General features: G+C 45.2%; 1 protein-coding gene and 1 long non-coding RNA gene across 3 annotated transcripts; one reads left to right on the top strand and one right to left on the bottom strand.

Moving 5' to 3' along the window:
• Nucleotides 1–262: 262 nt before the first annotated feature.
• LOC143514880 (uncharacterized) lies at nt 263–2,863 on the bottom strand. Of its 2 annotated transcripts, XR_013130981.1 has the most exons (4): nt 2,693–2,863; nt 2,185–2,358; nt 798–2,109; nt 263–709 (listed from the first exon to the last, which is right to left on the bottom strand). It is a non-coding gene; the product is annotated as an uncharacterized LOC143514880 (long non-coding RNA). The 2 variants fall into 2 exon arrangements; XR_013130980.1 differs by lacking the exon at nt 2,693–2,863 and having other exon boundaries at nt 2,185–2,449.
• Nucleotides 2,864–3,552: 689 nt separating this feature from the next.
• Nucleotides 3,553–8,271, top strand: LOC143514879 (uncharacterized). Its single transcript, XM_077006604.1, has one exon. It carries the CDS (start codon nt 3,701–3,703, stop codon nt 7,403–7,405), a length of 3,705 nt encoding a protein of 1,234 aa, XP_076862719.1. The 5' UTR covers nt 3,553–3,700; the 3' UTR covers nt 7,406–8,271.
• The last annotated feature ends 6,861 nt before the right edge of the window (nt 8,272–15,132 follow it).

Raw genomic sequence — 15,132 nt, 5'->3', positions numbered from 1 at the left:
CAAGTCACACACACATACACAATATATATATATATATATATATATATATATATATATATATATATATATATATATATATATATATATATGAATTTGAATATATATGGTTAGGGTAATATAAAACATTAATTCACGATGAAAACCGGCTAACTTAGTTGTTTTACTGCTAGCAACGTGGGTTTATATTTTCTCATAACATGCTAGGCTATATGCTGTAATAACAACACAATAAAGTATGCACAATAAACAAAGGGAAAAATAATTCAAGCAAGAATTTAATTTTATTTAAAAACAATGAATAATCGGAACAGAGGACAATTACAAATAATAAAAGCAAGCATTCTTGTGTAGTTGGTTATAAAATCTAGAAGGAACACCAAATCAAAAATTGAAAACAATGTAATAAAACAAAATACCGAGAAATAAAAATTAATAAAATAATAAATTATGTAAAAAAAATCTAAACAGAGGGAAAACAATGTAATAAAAGCAAGTATGAAATTTAAATATTCATAAAAACCTACACAATTCAAAAAAATACTCAAAACAATGAAAATAATGTAAACAAAATAGGCAATACAAGCAAGCATTCAGTTTTAACTGTTTTAATCAGTTCTTGGAATTATTCAAATGTTACATGTTGGGAAAAAACACTTTCAGCTTCATATCTGTTGAACCCCTCCAGCTTCCTCAGCAGAAGGATGGTGGTCTTAAAATGAGATGAATCACAGATCAGATTGGACAATGCAATGTTAAGAGCAAATCAAAAATAAATTTCAAATTACAATTGATCTTACCTCAGGAGTCATTACTTCCAAAACAAAGGATGTATTCCTCAAACTTGCTCTGTCGATTTTTAGGACAGCAAATGTCCTCTCTATGATGGCCTCAGTCTATGAGAAATAAAAAGCTAGTGTTAATTATACATTATTATGTGTTTGATTAAACAGATTAAGCTTGTGAAGTGATGACTGTGTTTGACGTACAATCATGACTTGTCACCTGAGCATAATTTAATTCAACTAATGTTTTAAAGCGAGGGTGGGGAATTCCAGTCCTGGAGTGCTTGGGTTGTTTTATGCTTGTCCTACTCCAGCATACTTGACTCAACTCAGCTGTTAACTGCCAGGTGCTTTAGAGCAGGAAAAAAAAAAAAAGTCCAGCCCTTCATTCCACACCCCTCTTTTAAAGAAAGCTAAGCCCTAGAAAATTAGACATGGTCAGGTTATTTCATTAGGACAGTGGTTCTTCACTGGCTCGTAAATGGACAGACATTTTGTTTGGGAGGAGCCACTGAGTGTTACTTCTACACACAGAGGTACATGAGCTGACATGGCTGCTTTCTGTTTTTTTAAGCACATATTCTTCTTTGGTACACCAAATATCTTATGATTTACCATTTCATCAAGAACTCTCTCTTCAAGTTCCTCTTCACTTGCCGTGCAAGAACAATAGTCAAGCGAACGAATATGTTCGCAGTAGCTGAAAGCACATCCACTCCGTCGTGCTAGAAGGTGGTATTGGTAACACTCTCTTAATTCACAGCCGGTAAATTGGTTTTCCCCCAAAGTCTTTTTCTGGACATGAACAGGTACAGAAAAACCATGCCGGCCTCTCTGAACAGCACACACACCATTTGTGGCATCCACACAAACACTCTCCAAATGGGAGCCACTGCTTACATCAGGTTTTGCTTCTGAATGTTTTCTGAAAATGTGAACAGGTAAATTCTTCTTACGTACAACTGTAGTGCAGTGAGGACACTTTACTCTTCTGGGTGATGAGGTTTGAGCCTCTTTGTGAGAAGCTAGTGAAGTATGTGGTAGAAGACTAGAAGACGTAGGGGAAGGGGAAGGTGCAGGAGCAGATGATAAAAGCTCAGAAGGATCAACTGTTAGAGAAGGTGCAATGGGCAAGGTAGAATAAGCTTGTGCCTCTTTTAAGGAATGTGATGAAGACGTAGCAGATGTGCAAGAAGGTACTTTTGCAGGTGTAGGCGTGTGTGTCCCATATGATCCATCTTCACAAGCCTGTGAAGCCACAAGCAAAAAGGGCAGTGATAGTGTCCTTCTGGTCTGCAATTTTGATGACATCTGTGAATTCGATATTCTGTGAAAAGAAAAAAAAAAGAAATAACATCTAATAATGTGTACTGCTAATAATAACAGCAGAATTGTACAATACCTTTAAACTGTATGGCATTTTTCCAGTGAATTTCAATGTGCTTCTTAACCCTCGCTAGGTTGGATGGCTTAAACAACTTCACAGGGCACAATGGGCAGTGAAACATTTTGCAGCATGTTGTGCATCTGTTTAAAGATGGAGCTGAACCATAAAGCCAGACTGAGGAGTGCATCTCTGTAAAAAGAATAAAAGCCCCCCATTAATAAATGCATTAATAATTGTTATGTAGATAATTATATTGATATGCATGTAGATACATTGATAAATAAACATACATATACACAGACACACACGCATAAATAAATAAATAAATAAATAAATATTGTGTGTATCCCTGTGTATGTATATATATATATACATACACAGGGAGAGAGAGAAAGAGAGAGAGAGAACTTATGTTTGTACAGTACTGTGACGGTCGTGGATGGACCGCACATTTCCTCCATCTTTTCCCTTTTTATTTCACACACACACACACGTATACGCACATGCTCATACGTTTGCTCACATGCTGACGTTGGCGTTCAGTTCCCCAAAGGCGCTGGATGAAAGTGCTGCCCAGAAACGCTATGAGCTAATCGGCAACCGAGAGACTTTTGTCCCGCTATGGACGGCGGCAGAACGAACGAAATATTTAAAATGAAAAGAGGACGCTAGACAAATTGTTTCCAATGCTTGTCTTTTATTGTGCTTACAAGGTTATTGGTGTTTCTTTTAAGTACAAAAAGAGAAAATAATGAGAGTTCATACCACTGTTTGTTCTTCAGGGGCGACGGACTTGCGGGTGGCAAAAAGGGGTCGGCGAGGAACAAAGGCCTGTTTATTTGTTCCGGCCGGAAACGGTCCAGTTCAGCTTGCTGAAATGTCAGGGGGTTGACTGAGATGGGTTGTGGCTGAATGGTCGTTTCTTAAATGTTGGCTGCAATGTTAGATTTGGATTTTCATTCATGTAAATTGTTGTAACTTGTGTGTAATGTTTTACTGATGCATCAGAGTCTGTCTAATGTATGTTTGGTCAGGTGAATGTTAAGTGTTCCCCTATTGTGTAGGAATGGTGCTGGCCACCTTCTTTATATGTGTAGTCTGAGTCCTATGTGAAGGCAAAGCATTTGATCTTGTATAGGGAGCGCCCCTCTTTTTGAATTCTGCTGCCATAGTGGTTTCTGACTCTTGGAGAGAGACTCAGCAAGTTGAGATTTTTGAATAGTATGTTTCTTTTGAGATGTTGATGCTTGATTATTGTTATTATTATTCTTGAGTAATTATTTGCACAAATATTCACTTTCTAAAGAAAAATAATAAAAAGAAGAGAAAAAGAGAATTTTTGCTTGGACTTTGTGCTCCCTCTGCTATCTTGGCCTGATCCACTTTGCATTTTTTGCAAGTGCTTGTCCAATCCTTCACAGCTGGTGTCAGAAGTGGGATCAAGGCTATAGAGGGTAGCAGTTTTTTTTTTGTTAGTTCATTTAGTCTTTTTCACTACCCTGGATTGCTGTGGCTTCTCAAAGTGCATGAGATGGGTCCCAAGAAATGCAGCGCTAATCAATCTAGCCGAGCCAACCAATTAGAAGGTGCCACCGGCGGGGAGGATGATAGTGGTGCTGACCCGGAATTAGCTGCGGTGGCTGAAGACTTGTCAATGCAGGAGCTTCGTGATATGTTTCGTGCACTGATGGCAAGGCAGGAGGCACGTGAGGACCAGCTTGAGCAAGAAGCGGTACGACAGGAGGGTCGATGGAAGTCCATACAACACCAGTTCAATATGCTGCAAAGAGAGGTCCATACCCGAACAACTCCTGAACCAGACCCTGTCATCACTATGCCCGTAAGGGTCGCTAGTGCTGATCCGGCGGCTCCCTCGCTGTCTGCGGCGCCATCTCGTCCAGCTTCAGTGGCACCACCCCGTTCGAACAATCAGGGAAGGACAGTTTTAGAGAGAGAACCTAAGTTGCAGTGCTTAGGTGAGCATGATGACATCGAACATTTTTTAGTTACCTTTGAAAGAGTAGCGGTGGCGTGTCAGTGGCCGACCGTGGACTGGGCAGTCAGGTTAGCGCCCCTCCTGACGGGCAAAGCTAGGACAGCGTACGTTGCCATGGACAGCGCTGAAGCCCTGGATTATGAGAAAATGAAGGATGCCATAATGGCCAAGTTCAACATTAATAGGGAGACTTATCGGCTTAGCTTCAGGAACACCGAGGTAAAAGGAGAAGAATCACCTAGGGAGTTGTATGTCCGCCTGCGGGACCTTTATCAGAGGTGGGTCCAGCCGCAGAAGAGAACCAAGGAGGAGATCGGGGAAATGATCGTCATGGAACAGTTCTTTCGCTTGCTGTCACCAGACCTCCAGGTGTGGATTAAGGAACGCGACCCCAAGTCAGCGTTAGAGGCTGCGTCCTTGGCAGATGTCTTTGTAGCAGCCCGACGAAAGAATGAGCCATGGACCTATGCCCAATGGAGAGTAAGCAAAGACCCTAGCAGACCCCGCCATCAGTTCCCGCCACCAAAGAACAGCGCGCTGCTAAAAGCCGGCATTAGCAACAGCACGTCTGTAGGTGGTAAGAATCGCCCCCCTAAGTTTACCTCTGCTTTTAGGGCTAGCCCTACACCTAGACCTAGTAGCCCTAGACTACCAGTGTGCTTTCATTGTGGGGAGGAAGGGCATATTAAACCTAAATGTCCCAATAATCCTGCCAACCAGTCCAATATATGTACAGTATCAAGGGATAGCGCTCCTTTAAAATCAGAAGCTCTTAGTTTGCATACTGTAATATTAAATGGGCGGGAGGTTGAGGCATTGGCAGACACGGGCAGTATGCAGTCTTTGGTCAGGGCAGATGTCGTTCCGGTACATCTCTATGATTATTTGGTAATGACAAATCTTAAGTGTGTGCATGGAGATGAGAAGGCGTACCCCACTGCTAGTGTGCATGTGAAGGTGTCAGGTCAGGTTTTTTCGCTGGAGGTTGGGATAGTGGATAACTTACCATACCCCATGATTTTGGGTCAAGATTTTCCGCTTTTGTGCCAGCTTGTTGCTGGTGTTAACGAGTGTAACGTGGCTGTCACCCGAGCTATGGCTAAGAGTAGAGAGGAAGAAGCTACACTTTCGGCCTTGCCGTTTTTCAATGCAGACATTGAGGCTCGGCCGGGTAATCCAGAAAGTCAAAGAAACAGAGGAGGCGAGAGAAGTTGCAATTTGGAGGTGTTGGGGAGCAGGAGGATTCAGATGCTGCGCAAGTTTGTGGATGAGTCAGGCGCGGATTGGGACAGTTGGCTTCCTTACCTCCTCTTTGCCTATCGTGAGGTGCCACAGGCCTCAACGGGATTTTCACAGTTCGAGCTGCTTTATGGACGTGAGGTGCGGGGCCCTCTGGCACTGTTGAAGGAGACTTGGATGAGTGAGGAGGACCCACCAGTGCAGAACACCCTCACGTATGTGTTACAGATGCGCGAGCGGCTGAAGAACATGGCCGAATTGGCGCGGCAGAATCTGGAGCAAGCCCAGCAGCGACAGAAGTTCTACTACGACCACAAGGCTCATGCTCGCAGTTTCAAGGTCGGGGACAAAGTGCTGGTGATGTTGCCAAGCGACACCAGTAAGCTGTTAGCCAAATGGCAAGGCCCTTTTGAGGTGACCCGGAAACTGGGGTCGACTACTTATGAAGTCAGTGGGCCGGGTTCGAAGCGTTCCAGACGAGTGCTGCACATCAATCATCTGAAGGAGTGGAGGGAACGGCCAGGTACGAGTGTGGAGGCGCTGCTGATCCGGCGGGTGCAGGAAGAGGATGAGGTTGAGGAGCAGTACTTACCTTCACCAACAGAGGGCACCCTTGACCTTAACCATCTCTTCCCTGAACAGCAGGCGGCCATCAGGCACCTATGTACACCCACCCTGTTCAAGGAGCAGCCCGGACACACTCAGCTCGTCAGTCATCACGTTACCCTGTGTGAGGGGGCGGCTCCTCGCCGCATGAGTTACAGGATACCGGAACGACTTCTGGTCGGGCTGCGGAAGGAAACTGACCAGATGCTGGCCCTGGGGATCATAGAACCATCACATAGTGAGTGGTGTAGTCCGATAGTCCTAGTTCCGAAGAAGGACGGTAGTCTTCGGTTCTGTGTTGATTTTAGATATTTAAATTCAGTGTCAAAGTTTGATTCCTATCCTACTCCTAGAATTGATGATATCATTGATTCCCTTGGTTCAGCAAGATGGGTGACAACATTAGATTTAGCAAAGGGATACTGGCAAGTCCCACTGAGTGACTCGACCAGAGAACTCACTGCGTTCCGTACCCCTTGGGGCTTGTTCCAGTTTTCAGTTATGCCGTTTGGGCTCCATGGCGCCGCTGCAACCTTTCAAAGACTGATGAATCAGGTGCTGGAGGGTACGCAGGGGTACGCGGCCGCTTATCTTGATGATGTAATCGTGTACAGTGCGTCTTGGGCGGACCATCTGCAACACTTGAGTGAAGTCTTCAAGAGGATTGAGAGGGCAGGCCTTACTATCAACCCGGCTAAGTGTACCATCGCTGAGAAGGAGGCGGAGTACCTGGGGTATGTTATTGGGGGTGGAGTGGTCAGGCCGCAGGTGCAGAAGTTGGAGGCTATCCAGCAGTGTCCTTTACCCCAGACTAAGACCCAGGTACGGTCTTTTCTAGGCATGGCCGGCTGGTACAGGAGGTTTGTGCCAAACTTCGCTGACAGGGCAGCCGCCCTTATAGACTTGACCCGGAAAAGTTCCCCAGTGCATGTTCAGTGGACTGAGCCAGCTAAGAAGGCTTTTGAGGACATTCGGAGCGCCCTTTGTAATGAACCTGTTTTGTATTGTCCTAACTTTGGAAAGACATTTGTTTTGCAGACAGATGCTTCCGATACAGGTTTGGGGGCGGTGCTCCTGCAAGGTGACCCAGGCGAGAGACATCCAGTGGCGTACATCAGCCGGAAGCTCTACCCGAGGGAGGTGCGGTACTCAACCATCGAAAAGGAGTGCCTGGCGGTGAAGTGGGCCCTCGACGCCTTCAGGTACTACCTCCTCGGCCGTGAGTTCCGGTTGGAGACGGACCACCGGCCCTTGCAGTGGATGGACCGCATGCGTGACTCCAATGCGAGAATTACCAGGTGGTACTTGGCCATGCAACCGTTCCGGTTCACCATCCACCATATTCCTGGGAGGGATAACGCCATTGCTGATTTCCTCTCCCGCCTGCCGATGTGAGACAAGAGGTGGGGGGGTGTGTGACGGTCGTGAATGGACCGCACATTTCCTCCATCTTTTCCCTTTTTATTTCACACACACACACACACACGTATACGCACATGCTCATACGTTTGCTCACATGCTGACGTTGGCGTTCAGTTCCCCAAAGGCGCTGGATGAAAGTGCTGCCCAGAAACGCTATGAGCTAATCGGCAACCGAGAGACTTTTGTCCCGCTATGGACGGCGGCAGAACGAACGAAATATTTAAAATGAAACGAGGACGCTAGACAAATTGTTTCCAATGCTTGTCTTTTATTGTGCTTACAAGGTTATTGGTGTTTCTTTTAAGTACAAAAAGAGAAAATAATGAGAGTTCATACCACTGTTTGTTCTTCAGGGGCGACGGACTTGCGGGTGGCAAAAAGGGGTCGGCGAGGAACAAAGGCCTGTTTATTTGTTCCGGCCGGAAACGGTCCAGTTCAGCTTGCTGAAATGTCAGGGGGTTGACTGAGATGGGTTGTGGCTGAATGGTCGTTTCTTAAATGTTGGCTGCAATGTTAGATTTGGATTTTCATTCATGTAAATTGTTGTAACTTGTGTGTAATGTTTTACTGATGCATCAGAGTCTGTCTAATGTATGTTTGGTCAGGTGAATGTTAAGTGTTCCCCTATTGTGTAGGAATGGTGCTGGCCACCTTCTTTATATGTGTAGTCTGAGTCCTATGTGAAGGCAAAGCATTTGATCTTGTATAGGGAGCGCCCCTCTTTTTGAATTCTGCTGCCATAGTGGTTTCTGACTCTTGGAGAGAGACTCAGCAAGTTGAGATTTTTGAATAGTATGTTTCTTTTGAGATGTTGATGCTTGATTATTGTTATTATTATTCTTGAGTAATTATTTGCACAAATGTTCACTTTCTAAAGAAAAATAATAAAAAGAAGAGAAAAAGAGAATTTTTGCTTGGACTTTGTGCTCCCTCTGCTATCTTGGCCTGATCCACTTTGCATTTTTTGCAAGTGCTCGTCCAATCCTTCACAAGTACGCTGGATAGCTATGTCTTAAAACAGCTAACTTTAATGCTAAACTGGCAAAAGTATAATTTGCTGGAGTAAAAATATACTACTTACCCAAGCTATATCAAAGACAGCCAGCTGGTTACCTTATACTTTACCTTACGCCAGACCTATCCTAAAGTGTTTACTGTACAAATATAAATATGTTATAAAATATATAGCTCCCTAGCTGAAACTTGCTAAACAGCGTCTAGCGTTGTTGCTTTGGATTATACCTAAATTTGAATTTACCAAGATAACGTTAGCTGATAACGATTCGAATTTAAGTCTACAAATTTCGTACAGTTTGTAACGTACCGTCAATTAAAATGCAGCTCTGTTCGATGAGATGTTGATAGCTGGTTTAAAACAACAACAACACAAGCACCGGAATACTCGTGCATAAATAACACTGAATTTCAATCTCAATACCTCCCCACACCACTAGATGGCGATAATGGAAACAGTACCACCTCCTCTCTGGTGCCTCATGTAGGTACCACAGGAGAGGTAGGTCTCAGCAATGAGATCTGCGCACAGACCCTCCTCTCTCGTGCTGGGCGATGTCCTTTCTTTCATACTCTCTGTCCATAAGTTTCGATTTGTTAAGTTTCGATAACTCCCCAATCCTGGCTGCTCTCCATGGAAATTCACCTGCTCCTCTTCTCCCAGCCTGTGTGCCTGGTTATCTAAAAACTGCTTGCTACACATCCTGCACTGAATAGGCCCCTTCTGTTCTCCTCAAGGCCACTGAGGCCTCCTTACTCCTGCTTTCCCACAGTCTTCCTGAAAAACACTAAATTGACACATCAAGTTATTAGCCTTTAATTTTCTTTTTTCCAACATTCCCCCTTTTAGACCAAAACATTGGTCTAACTCTAGTCTAATACTAAAATCTATCTAGCCCAGTGCACTTATTAAAAGAAAGACAATCATAAAAATCCCTAAATGTGTATACATTCATAGTGTGACTATGTCAGTTATTACAACGTCTATGTGTTCTTTTATGTGATTTGTGGGTTCTGGATCACTCCCCAGTCGTGTGCCGAGACCTTTCAGACTATTCGGAGATGCCCCCCTTCATCTCCCACGGTCTTGTGACTTGACGTTGTCCCCGAGACCCAGGTCCCGCCTGGTGGGAGATCACCTCGACCCGTTCTATTAATGTGCCCATGTGCCATGCATATTACTTTTAAACTAGTGAATCAGCTTTCATGTGCTGTTGGTTGTGCTCTAATGTGTGGTGCGTCTTCATTCTTCATCAGTCGCTGACGCTGCCAATACCTACAAAGCAAGCATAATTAATCAAAAACAACAAGTTTTTCACACAGAATCGTCTTCTTCAGATGATATGTCATCATCATCCTCCGCCATCAGTGGCATAGTGTATGGTGGTGGGTTCTTTGCGTCCCCCTTCTCAATCGCGGCTGTGATCAACCTTTGGGTGAGAGATCTGATACATGGTATACAACAACATCCACAAATAACAACAATTGCAATAAACACTGCTACTGACATAAACAAGGACATAATTAGTGCCTTCCATTTCCCGAACACCTTCGTGAACCACTCCTCCATGGGGTTACTGATATCTGAGGCCTCCTGCATCTCCTTAGATAAAGCCTTCAGTCCGTCCAGAGCTCTGGTCACCGACCCGTCCGGTGCGGTGTTATTGGGAATGAAGGTACAACAGTTGTCGCCAAACATAAAACATACACCCCCTTTTTCCGCCAGGAGCATATCTAGAGCCATTCTGTTTTGTACGGCCATCAGTGAGGTAGCTCTCAGTTGTTCGCTCAGCCCCTCTATTGCGTCTCTCGTTAGGTTGGTTAATCTCAGTACATTGTAATGGACAAAGTTGATCCTATCTACATTCTTGTTCGGTGTTACTGGAAACAAGGCTGATATAATTGGAATGTTCTCAAAGCCCGTAGCTATTTGATCAACTAGCTTGTATTCATTGGGAACCCCCCGAGGCACTCCTATGGAGTCAATGTATGTTGGTGACCCTATGGACAAATCAAAGGCATCACGCTTCTTTCTCCCTTGGGCGGTAGCAGGCTGCGGTGTGATTTCCCTCAGCCCTATCATTGTTATTGGTGTGATTAGTCTAACCATAGCACAGATTCCTTTAGCTTTTCCTGGTATTAATGCCAACAGAGTGTGTCCTCCGCAGTACCACCAGATCCCTGCCCGGGCTACTCTCCCTATCCCCGGGACCTTCGTTGTGGCGTTACACCAATCTGGTTCAATTTCTCCCACACTCATGATTGCGTCTTTCTCGGTCAAGTTAAAACATTGGTATTGCCCTGTGAGTTTCACTGGCACGAAAGGAGCGTTACCTCCTTCCAAATTTTTGACATACGAAAAACTACTGTCCAGGCTGGAACAATTTGGGGTCGTAATACTTTTCACCTTAGTTAAATTCAACATACACTGATATCCTACTGGATCTGTTTCAGGATTCAGTGGGGCTGGTGAGGTCATTAACGCGGGTCGGGCCGCTGCACAGGCCACACAACCTTCTAACCCATTTTCTCTACTGTTTTGTTCTAGCCATGACAACCACAAATTCGAGCCGCTGTAACCGGTTGCTAATTCTATTAACTGCTGGGACGATAATTTAGTGAAATCTGTGGTTAGAGTGAACTTGTCTGCTGAATCCTCCATCTTCTCTATTTCTGCCTCAGGTTTTGCTGGACTGAGCAGCTTGGGTTTGGCTAAATAGCTGAGTTTAATTATTCCCCATATGTCACGTCCTGATTGCTCCACCCCCAGGGTGAAGTACAACGGTCTGTTATTACCCCATATCTGCCCATTCCATTTGACAGAAAAAGTTACTGGATTTTGGGACACGTGATAATCTCGCTGAAACGACACATCGACCCACCATTTGCTCAAGGAGGTCGTAGACGGGTTACCCTTCTTATCTCCTAATGTCGGTTTCCATCTCCCCGAGTACTTTATCACTGACCCCCAACCAGGACACCAGTCTGCACTATAGAAACTCCCCCTTCCTTGACAGCCCGCATTAACTTGATTGGTCCAACATATGTACAAATCACATCCTCTGTATGAGGCATTGGCTCCCCCGCAGTCCACTACCTCACATAAGTCAAAAGTCCAGCTTGAGGCTGTACCATCTCTATAACTCAATTCCACACCTCCGTATGTCCGTACACACCGGTCCTTGGACTGTCCTACTGGCCTGGTTCCAGCTTCTCTTGGTTTTCTTACTTTAAAGGCTATTTTCTCTGGTTTGGTCGCGTTTACTAGCGGGTTAGGGCTGTGGATCTCATCGGGCCTCACCTCTTTGCAGACAGTGTGATTGTCGTCCCACCGACACAGTTACGTTCACGTTATTGGGTTGTTTCTGATTTCCTACACTAAATATTACCACCGCTCCTATTATCACCGCGGCTAGAAACGTTCCCCCCCATAGCCAAGTCCATGTTCTCAAAGTTAATCTCCCTACTCTAACATATTGTTGGTACTGAGCCTCATCTGGACGTCCCACACGTCCCGACAACATGTCTCTTATTTCCCACAGTTCCATCCTAGGATGGAAGATGGTGCACTACCACCTTGGTACCGGTTGGTTTAAGTAAAGTTTTAATGATTGGTTTCACAGTCCTCCAGTCTAATCCGTCTAATCCACAACCCAGCTTCGGTATGGCTAGAGTGTTAATGTTCAATGATATTAACAATGTGGCCAGGTGTTGTATGCTTGAAATCAGATCTCCTAATTCTGGCTTCTCCCTGTAATATCTTTTGGTCACTAAATGGAATATGATGTGTGTCTGTGTGGTTTGTGTGGCACACTTGCCTATGGGCACCTTGGCTATACCTGTAGTGCCAAACGCTTGTCTGATCTGCAGAGCCACTCCAGCTCCCAGGTTCAGGTCCGCGCTCACACAGTGTGCTATAGCCTCACAGTCAGTCTCCAACAGGTCTCCTTCACCTTCCTCCCACCAGTCCTCAGCTGTGATGTATTCTCTGTAAAAAGCTAAACTGGGGTCGGTACTCACCACCAACTCCTTCCCTGGGGCTTCTCCTGTCTCCTCCAGGTGTGTCTTGATCTCTCCTGTGGTTCTTGTTGGTTCTTTTGCTGCAACACAGTGTGAAATGTGGTACCAAGTCTTACCTTCGTCTTTCCTCACTTTCACTGAGTGCTCGCTGGCACCTTCGACCTCCCACGGGCCTGTCCACCGTGGCTCGTTCCACTTCCTCTTGTGCACCTTGATCCTTACCCAATCCCCTGGCTTCACCTTCACCTTGGGTGATTCCAGGTCTTCTTCTCCTTTTTCCTGTTGAACAGACTTATTGATTTCACAAAGCAACTTGGTTAATTCTCTCATGTACTCTGACATCTCCTGTTCCTGGATTTCTAAAGCTGGTCCCTCAATCCTTGGTCGAGGGCACCCTGGCATGGGTCGTCCTGTCATGAGCTGGTGTGGTGAGAGATTGTATTCTCCCGTGGGGGTTGCTCTCATGGACATCAACACTAGTGGCAGCGCCTGAACCCAGTCCATGTCTCCTGCTGCGCACACTTTGGCCAGTTTAGTCTGGTTAATGGTCTGGTTGGCTCTTTCCACCAACCCCTGTGACTGTGGGTGGTAGACAGTGCCAAACTTGTGGGTTAGGCCCAGCTTTTGTTCTACTTCTGCCAAGTGTTTATCAAAGTGGGACCCATTGTCACTCCTAATCACTTTTGGTAGGCCGTACCTGGGAATCAACTCATTTTGCAACCATTTTATGACTGATTTTGAATCTTCCTTTTTGGTGGGTATAGCTTCTATCCACTTGGTGAATCTGTCTACCATGACCAACAGGTACCTGTACCCCCTTACCCTGTTGTCTGGCCCCATGTCTGTGTAATCGTTCACAATCTCCTCAAATGGCCCCACGGGCACTGGGTATCCTCCAATTCTCACCCGGTATGGTTTCTTTACATTGTATGACTGACAGATATCGCATTCGCTCACGTATTGCTTCACATGGTCTCTGAGGTATGGATGCCACCATAAACATTCTAATTTGGTCACCATGGCCGACACTCCGGAGTGAGTTGGCCCATGTGCTTCGCATAGTATCAATTTCATCTTCTCTAAGGTCAAAACTACCCTCCCTTCTGGACTCCTCCAGAGTCCTTTAGTGACTGTGGCTCCCCGGTCTATCCACAATTGCTTCTCATAGACCGTGGCTTGTTCTTGGATCTGTGCCAGGTGGCTCTCTGTCAACTCAGGCATGTTATGAGTTTCCAGCAACAACAAGCTCTGTGGGTTGTACCCTCCAGCAGCTTTGGCTGCTCTGTCAGCAGTTTCATTACCTCTAGAAACAAAACTGTCATTACCCTGATGTCCTCTTACCTTTATCACTGCCACTTCTTTGGGTAACATGATAGCTTCACTCAACTCATGTACTGCTCTCAAATGTTTGATTGGCTGTCCTGTGGCGTTAGTGTACCCATTATCCATCCACCTGACTAGTTCATGGTGGATGACCCCGTGCACGTATGCTGAATCTGTGTAAATGTTCACAATCTGACCTGACGCGTGTTCCAGTGCTTTAGTGAGTGCGACCATTTCTGCCAGCTGAGCTGAAGCTGGTTGTGGAACCACTCCTGATTCCACCTCCTCCCACTCTTCCCCACATGCTTGTACCACAGCTTAAGAGGCCTTCAGTTCGTTACCTTGTCTCCAACAACTCCCATCTTAACAGAGTTCCCATGCTCCTGGTTTAGTAATTCTGACCTTGTGCAGTTCTGGTCTGAGCTGAATGTATCTTTCTGTGGCGTCAGCGCAGTCATGTGGTGTCGCATCTTCGGCTACTTCAATGTTATCAGTCAGATTCACAAGTTTTGACGCAGTGTTGTACGTGATGTGTGGCTGTGTGAGTATGGCTTTTATCTTGTTCTGTCGTGCTCTTGACAAAGAAAAGGCTTGTGAGTTTATGAACGCCATTACTCCGTGATTGGTGCTGACTATTAGTGGGTGACACATTACCAAGTGTGCTGTCTTCTCTATCGCTGTGGTGAGTCCTGCCATGTATGTTGTGCATGGTCCTGTTCCTATCACTGGTTGATCTAATTTGGAACTGTGAAAAAATAAAATGTTCCTTCCTTCACTCTCCCCCTTCTGAAAGAGACAAGCATGAACATGGTTGTCTCTTACAGAAACGTTTAAATGAAAAGGTTGTGTGTAGTCTGGTGCTGCTAATTCAGTAGCGCTAGCAAGTGCTTGTTTCAGAGTTATAAAATCCCTCTCTGCCTCAACCGTCCAGTCAAGCTCCACCTTCCCGTTACTCAGACCTTTTGACACTGCGAGTTTTCTGAGGCTGTGAGCTAAATCACTGTAGTTAGGTATGTAGTTGCGGCAGTAGCCTGTCAGGCCTAAAAATGACATCATTTGGGACACTGTAGTGGGCTTTGGAAATGACAGTCTCTGATTTGGAGTCAGGGTGTGACCTTTGTGTGAAATGTTTCTCCCCAGAAAGGTGACCATCGGCCTGGCCACCTGGAGTTTTGACTTGTTCACTTTGTAACCTAATTCAGCTAACAATGTTAGAATGGTTATGGTGTCTCTAAGGCACTTATCAGGTGAAGTACTAGCTATTAACAAATCGTCCACGAACTGTATTAGTACGGTGTTAGTCAATCAAATCATTGTCAGTTAATCTAGACAGATCTTTCAAC

The sequence above is a fragment of the Brachyhypopomus gauderio genome, chromosome 5 (genome assembly GCF_052324685.1).
Source record: "Brachyhypopomus gauderio isolate BG-103 chromosome 5, BGAUD_0.2, whole genome shotgun sequence".
Taxonomy (NCBI): domain Eukaryota; kingdom Metazoa; phylum Chordata; class Actinopteri; order Gymnotiformes; family Hypopomidae; genus Brachyhypopomus; species Brachyhypopomus gauderio.
Note: the sequence above shows the minus strand (reverse complement) of the source record. Positions and strands in the feature narration are given on the sequence as shown.